A 7,911-nucleotide genomic window follows, 5' to 3' on the forward strand; every position below is an offset into this window, starting at 1 on the left:
CGGGGTCACGTCGCGGCACCCCCCGAGCCGAGATCCTCGGCCGTGTCTGAAAACAGGCGCGGAGGAAAACTTCAGAAGCGGCGTAGGGTCTGGTGAAGGACGGTCCTGAGGGCAGGTCCTGATGGGCAGCTCCTCGCCCTCCTCCTCCTCCACTCCATCTTTAGCCGGGCCCAAACCTCCTCTCTGCTGGTCCGCGTTTAATGTTAACAAACAGATTGTTAAATACCGTATGCTTTTGGTGTCTCACTGCCTACTCCTATTCAGAAATTATTCCGTTCACTCAGCTAATTGTCTTGAAATTACTCTATAAATAATGCGTGGCCTCACTTTTGGGAACCTGGCGGAGGGGCAAGTGTTAGAAATTTATTCTGGACAGAACGTTGTTCTTCAGCAGGTTCATGTTTTGGCCCGGGCGATGGGTTAGAAGGAGTTAAAGCACCGATGAGAAATTTCAGGCACCTGAGAAGGGCCCTAGCTTGAGGGGAAGGCAGGAGAGCCTTCGCTGGAGGAGGTGGAGGCTGAGAAGCCGTCTGCTGTTAAGCATGTTTATCCTGACAAGTAGGAAATTTGTAAGGTGCTGTTTTGCTTTCTGGATTTGTAGGCAGGGAGGCTGGTGGGTGTCATGAGGGGAAAAGCTGAGAACTGGCTGCTCCATTTAACTTAACTCTCTCTCTCATTTAAGCAAATATCAGAGGCCATGATGAGCTTGGAAAGTTCAGACTGGTGTTGATGTTCAGCTTACTGTTTAAAGACTGGGGATAACGGTTCTAGAAATAGTGTAGACAGCAACATCTAGTAGAAGCTTTTTTCTTTTTTAAGGAAAAAAGTATATTGTTGACATAAGTTAAAATGCATTCTGCGAATGGAGTGGATGTTAACAACAAAAATTGTTTACTAGGATAAGTTGATGTTTCCTAGTGCTGTAGCAGCATTGCTTGTCTCAAAGACATGACTTTTTTTTCCTCACTTTTAACAGAAAAATTTTTTAAAATCTTTAAAACGTTATTATATAAACCAGGTATAATTCCATCAGTAAACAGCCAATTCTTTCACGCTGGCTTGTTCTGATTAGGAATTACTAATAGATAATAAAATGTCACGTAGCTGTTACAGTCGTTGAGGTCATATTTTTGAAGCCCAGAGATTTTTATGACATAAGTATATGTTTTCACATCTAAGCATGGGGAAACTTCCTACTACTCTCAATAAATGCTGCACAAATATTTATCTTGGTGCTAGAAATACCAACGTGATTGGCTTGTTTCTCCAAGCATGCAGGGAGGGAGGGAAGAGAGACAATTCTGAAGAGGTACTGTCAATCGCAGCTCTTTCTCTGAAACTAAGGACCAGGCTTTAGCAGTACTGCTGCTCTACTTCAGTGAAGAAGGGGTAAAATTTAAAGAACTTGGTAGAACCAGAGATACCAGAATCCCTTTTTGGGAAAAACAGCTGCAAGAGGGCTAGTGAATTATTCATATGTACTTACGTACGTACGTAAGCTCTCTGGGGGTAGAAACATTTTCATTTATCACAAAAAATCAAGTCCTGGCCAATTATCACAAAAAATCAAGTCCTGGCCAATTATCACACAAAATCAAGTCCTGGCCAATGCTGGCACTATGTAATAAAGAGGAGGAAAGACAAGAGGAGCCATCAAAGATCACTGACAAAGACATCAGTGAAATACGCTCCAAGTAGTCCAGTGATCATGTGTGACCAGATTTTGAATTACTGTACAATTTGTACATTGTGACTCATTTAGGCAGATTATTTGGCTATATTTCGGTAATTTGGCCCTGACCTAGATGGCTGTGCTGTTCTTTAGCTTGTACTCTGTCCAGGATACTCAAATATATCAACTGCAAAGTGATATCAATGCATTTACTAGAGTGTGGTTTTTATCCTGTGGGACCACAAGCCCATCGCTAACCTGGGATTCTAGCTTGCCGCAGAGTGAACTCTGGACAGCCTGGTGATGAAGCGGTAATTTATCTTTCTCCTATAACTAAAATATCTTGCTCCATTTTTTAAATAGCAGCAATTTGAAGGTGCTGAGATGTTTGTAATGCAGATGGTGAGGGTTGGAAATTTTTTAGTCTGGTGGAGGAAAGACCATGAAATTGTTTGGACATCATTGCTAGTAAACAAAGGCATCTATTCTCAAAAGCTCTGAGCAAGTACTAAGTGCACTGCGTAAGCAAATGCCCATGTCTCTTTCTGGAGATAACAGCAGTAAATGTAATCTGCTGTGTCTAAAAGCAAATGCGACTTTTCCTTCCTGTGGTTGTTTGTGAAAACTGGATTATATCTGCCATTTTGTTGTCATCGATTGCATGTTTCTGTTCTTGCAGGCATCCCTAGTTATGATGAGTTTACTCTTGTGTCAGCTGCAAATTTTGCCCGTTCAGGGGATCGTGTTATGTTTGAGATCCCTAGTGAATGCTGTACTAATTAACCTTGGTCCTAGAAGGGCGTTACATGATGCAGTGGGACACTCCTGTTAACCTTATCTTGAAAGTTACAACTTGTACTGACCATAAGTCTATTTTTTTCTGTTTAGCTCAGACCTGCCCTCACACAGTACAGTGTGCTCAGAAAAAAAATCCCCAAGTCTGCTACACATGGAGTCAGAATAAGTTTAGCTGTTTGACCTACAACAGTTCTGTCATCATCAATTGACACGTAGTTCTTTCTTTTCTTGAAATAAAGCTTTTCCCCAATAACACAAGGGTTGCTTGGCAATGAAATAATCTTCAAAGCTAAGGCATTCATGAAACAAATGCCCTTCTGGAAGAAAGTAAGGCAACTTGCACCAGAATTTTTATTATGGCTGTGCTGCAACCAGAACTTATCAAGTATTTGTATCAAGTATTTATAATTGTTTGAATGACATTTGTCCTCAAATATGTGGATATAGCTCATCATGTTAATACAACAAAAGGGAAGAGAGAGGCCATGTGTATTTCAGGAAATCAAGGAAACATGTAGAGCAGTAAACTTACTAAATGCAACATGACAAACAAGGTTTTGTTGGTGTTTGTTTTTTTTTCAAAAGTCAAAGTGGGTGAACTCTGTGATTAAAGAGTAGGAAGGAAAGGCAGAGATCAGGGGGGACATTGCTGTGGTTAAAGGATGCCATTGTGCTAAAGGCAGTCACCTGAAGTCCAGGCTGGAGAAGGGAAATGCCACTGAAGGATCAAAGATTGATAGATCTTTCGAATCTCTCTGCTATTGGCTGTGCCAGACTTTCTGCCTCACTCTCCCTCATATATGTATATACTCTTTACCTTCTGTTCTTAATGGATATATCTTTTTATGCTACTGAAAACTAGAAAATGCTTAGGTGAACATATAAGAAATAGGAACATGGGTAACTACTACTGAGTTTTTGTGAGATGGTGCTTTTCTGGGCAGCTTCATTCTTGAGATGCGTTAGTTATTCTTTACAGAAGGTTTTAGGAATGCTTTTAAGGGGAGGGTAGTTAGAAAATAGATATGGTCCCATTTGGGCTTTTTACTCATCGTTGACTGCTAGAGGTCATGGAAACAGGTTAGCGTTAACTAAAGGAAAGCTGATATCCTTTTGAGAATGTCTTATAAAACTTTGATAGCTGTTCTTGGGTGCAGCTAATAATATGGAGGCATTTAAAGATTTTGGGATCGGTATTAAATACTGTGATGAAAGAACATGAGAAGGGATGGTGGTGTATTTTCATTATGGTATTTAGAAAATCTTAAGGCTTTTTATGTGGAATCATGTCATTTATTGGCATCTGTTCGGATTTTTGAAACAATGCATAAAAACAGTGTTAAACACTGGATAGTACAAAGTTTTGTTTTTTCCTCTGCAGGAGGCCTGTAAGCCATTTGTACACCAGAATTATTAAAATGTCATTACGGAGTTCTCTGAATGATGGTAGGTAGGTGACTTTCTCACAGCAGGTCCTGAAGGAAGAGCAAAATGTCTATCCTGTATTGAGCAGAAAAGAAGTATGTCAAAATCTCTTAGATATCATCAAGCGTCACTAGATGCCATGCTGTATTAGAGGGTTAGGAATATACATTTGACAGCCAATGTCCTGATATAGCTGGGGCTCAGCTACGTTTTATGAAGTGAGTTGAAGGGGCGTAGATAATGAATGAGTTGTTTGAAGGTTATGAGAAAAAGCAAGACAGCAAGTCTACTGTAGCTCATCAGTGGGATTTTTTTGTTTGGTTGCGTTTTTTCCCATGTTGCCATCAGCCAAAGCTTTACTGCCTAGGGAAGAGGAAGAGATGCAAGCTCAAAGTAAAAGATACTGCCCAGAAGACTGTAAACAGTGTAACATGAACACAAGCTATTTCAGATGATGGATCACTTTCATGACTTCTTTATAGCAGATAAACATTTTTTTCTTGATCTTCATACCCCTCACATTGTTAATAGAGAGGAGACCGGGTGCTGTAGCTTGTCATCTGCTGTTTTCATCTATCTTAAGAAAGCTTCCTCAAAACTAGAGAAAGAGGGAGGAAAACATGTCTTCTCTTCTGATTTGACTTTAATTGTAATTTGACAATCTCTTCCTTGACAGCTTTTGTGAACGCTACTGAGGGAAAAAAAGTTTACTGAATAATTCAGTCTTGAGAGTGAATTGAGCTTGAGGAGAATTGTTGAATTCCCATGTCTGTGGTCTGTGGTTTTTGTTATTGACTGCTTACGTGGATTTAAAGTCCTGTCTCCCCAGTCAGTGGTTTTTATCTCCCTTTTGGATGCTGCTATTTTGTCTAGCTTTCCATCCCTCGATGCCAGCTCTCTGATCTTGCAAATAAACATAGGAAGAACCATCGAAGGACCTTCCTGCTACCAAGGGAAGCCATAGCTGGTATGCTACACTGAGCTCCTTTCTAGCTGCAGTTCTGTGTATATCTATGCAACTATAAATCAGAATTTGACCCTGGACCTGGGTGTTGAAGAGCGTTCAATGAAAGCTGATGGAGTCAGCACGCTGAGTATGAAGCCATCTTTTCTGACTTCTAAGGTCTGGTGGTTTTTTTCCTGTTCTGTGGAGTATTATTTATGACACTTTCCCTTAACGTTTGCCTGTTAGTTGATGCTGCTTTTATTACTGAAGTTTTAATTTTACAAATACACATGAAGGCATGGTGTGAAAGAAGGAAATTGATATCCCAGACATAAGCAATCAAATGAACACTTTAGTTTTACCTTGCAAGTAAAGGATGGTCCAATAACCAAATCATCACTTGTGATGTCTTTCTTTTACTGCTAAAATGTGTTCCCTAAACTGCACTGTAACTGTAGCTAGGTTGGAGGCACAACACCGTCTTGCTCTCTAATAGCTGGAGTTATTCTTGGATAAAGAGCAAAAGTGTCAACTTTTACATTGCTTAGTGGACTGTTGTTTAGAAAAAGGAAATATGCTGAAAAGAGCGCTCCTACATTAAGCTGGACAACCGTCACACTGTTCTTTTCTGAGGCACTGTTCCTAGTATCCTCCCTCATGTGCTGAAGCATCCAAGTCCTTAAGGAGGATGAAAACCTGATGTCAGAAAAGAATCCCCTGAAAATTGAGTGTCTCACTCCTTCCAGATATATCCATGAAGTCTGTTATTTATATTAACACGCTAATGGGACCCAGACAATAACAAAATAGGAGTTGGTCCTGTACATTATGCATCTACAGTCAACAAATAACAAAAAAATCTTTATATCTTTTGGGCGTTTGTAAATGCATAAAAAATAGAGACCATTTTGTGCAAGGTGGAATGATGATGTGATAAATGTCACTGAAAATAGCTTGTCCAGAAAAAAATAAAAATGATAGGAGTCTAGCTAGTATTCAGGACTGTATATAAAACCTGAACCAGGCTTAGCAAACTTTAAAGCCACTGAATAAAGTAAATGTTATTATCTCTAAAGCATTTTTTTTTCTAGTTCAAGAAGCAGAATCATCTGGGACAAAAATGAGTCTCAAAATTGGTATCATACTGTCTAGTAGGACCTTTATATAATTAACTCTTATTGATGGTCTCACTCAGTGGTACAGTTCATACGAGTAAATATGTAAGAGCTCAGTCATAATGTGGACTGCAGGAGAGCTCTGCTAATGTATTTCCACTTGGCTGCTTACAGCTACATGTTACTGTTTCCTAACCAAAAGAAGGAGTAAAAATGTTTTGTGGTTTTATGGCTTATAGCTTGATGAATTTGTAAGAGAATGCTAAGAAAGTAGCTTTCAGTGAGGAGGATGTAGTCCCTTGTCTTTGAATCTTAAAAGGTTACAGAACCTTCAACTAAACAAGAAAAAAAAACACACACAAAAAAGCCTTTTTTGATTTCTGGTAATTTAATGCTTTGTAAATTATAGCTGTCACTAGTGTTTCTGTAGTCATGGACTTCTTTGAAAGGTAGTTAAATTTAGAAAACATTTTTAATTAAGTGATAGATCAGATGGGATTTGCTTGCAAATAAAATAAGTCCACAAGTCCCCTTGTGGATTGATGAAAAGTATTATTCCTTTCAGATCTACCTTTAGTTCTGGTTATGTGCTCTATAACATACAATCAGATAAGCTAGAGTCCATCCAGAAGGCAGTAGTGGTTAAATATAGTCAATTAATTGCATCAAGAATATGCTTTCTGCCAGATATTCTTGAAGGAGGAAGTGTAGAAACAGTAACTGAAATAGTGGAATAAATGAATTAATATTAGTGTGGTTTTGAGTATTCATTTGGGCAGAAAGTTCAACTTTTGTATTACAAGAATCTGAAAAGTCCTGGTGGCTTCATTTGGCACATTCTGTTTCAGATCCATGGTCTCTAGCTACTACGGTCGTGAGCAGGCGTGGGCCGATGCCATGTCCGGTGAAGAAAGTACATGCATAGAGAGGGCGAGTGTTGATCCATTCCTCTTCATGTCTGTTGAAGAGCAGAATTTTCTTGCTCAAAGTTGTTCCCATCGCTTTATTTTAAACAGGAAAACTTCATGATAATTTATTTTCAGTCTCGTTGGAGTTCTTCATTTTTTTAACATGCATTTGCTGCTTTCTTTCCATATTCTTTTGGACATACCTAAAAGAGGAAAATCTGGAAGAAGTAGAGAGGAAGTTATGAATTTGTGTTCTGGCAGTAAATACCTGTCTAACACTTGTACCTATTATTTTTATATGCTAACTGAATTTTGGAGAAAATGTGAACACAGTAGTAATGTTGTTAGATGTATGGTGTCCCAACAGGCATGTTGGACCTTTGGGATCAGGCCCTTATGTTGGAGGTAAGGGATAATCGACTGGTTTCTTGAAAAGGTTACTCAATATTCTTCTTTCATAATAAAAGAGCAATATAAAGCAGAACAGCGACATGGCTTTTGGCCACAATATAGATAGTATTTAATGCAAGCAAACATCTTATCTTCTTGAGAACCACTCTTAACTGTTCTAAGGGTAATGGTGTTGGCCACGGCTCTGACAACACTGAGGACAGAAATTGGTGTGTATGTGTGTTTCAGAAAGGAAGGTGTTCTGCACCGGGGTGAGGAGGGAGCAGGATGGTGCAGGGCTCTTTCTGGATCTCAGTAAGAAATGCCCAACAACAAATGGCTTGATAAGAAAACCGCTTTAATAAGACAGAATAAGAAGAGGGATATAGATAGCAAGTCTTACATCTCTTTGTGCCGCAATGGATGGAGCCTGGATGGATTTTCCTGTGGTGCACTGCTCAGGGCGAGCAGCTCCTGTCCATGGAGAGAAGCTCTCCCTTTTGGTTATCCGAGCTATTATAGAATTTCCTTATAAGCAAACAACTCTATTCTTAAAGGACACTCGCATGAGAACCTGTTGCTGTGCTGCCAGATACAGGCAGGGCCAGGCGGGTGGCACAGTTGCCGGTGCCGAGGGAGAGCTGCCCACGGCTCCTT

General features: G+C 39.7%; 1 protein-coding gene across 1 annotated transcript in view; it reads right to left on the minus strand.

Annotated features, from left to right (window-relative positions):
* The window catches only part of SYT9 (synaptotagmin IX), a 74,258-nt gene extending 69,433 nt beyond the window's left edge, over positions 1-4,825 (minus strand). Inside the window, exon 1 of the mRNA XM_009334571.1 lies at positions 4,699-4,825. Within this exon, the coding sequence (XP_009332846.1) occupies positions 4,699-4,825 (127 nt within the window). The remainder of the gene's footprint in view (positions 1-4,698) is intronic.
* Between the last annotated feature and the right edge of the window lie 3,086 nt (positions 4,826-7,911).

This window comes from Pygoscelis adeliae, unplaced genomic scaffold (assembly GCF_000699105.1).
Source record: "Pygoscelis adeliae isolate BGI_AS28 unplaced genomic scaffold, ASM69910v1 Scaffold171, whole genome shotgun sequence".
Lineage (NCBI taxonomy): Eukaryota > Metazoa > Chordata > Aves > Sphenisciformes > Spheniscidae > Pygoscelis > Pygoscelis adeliae.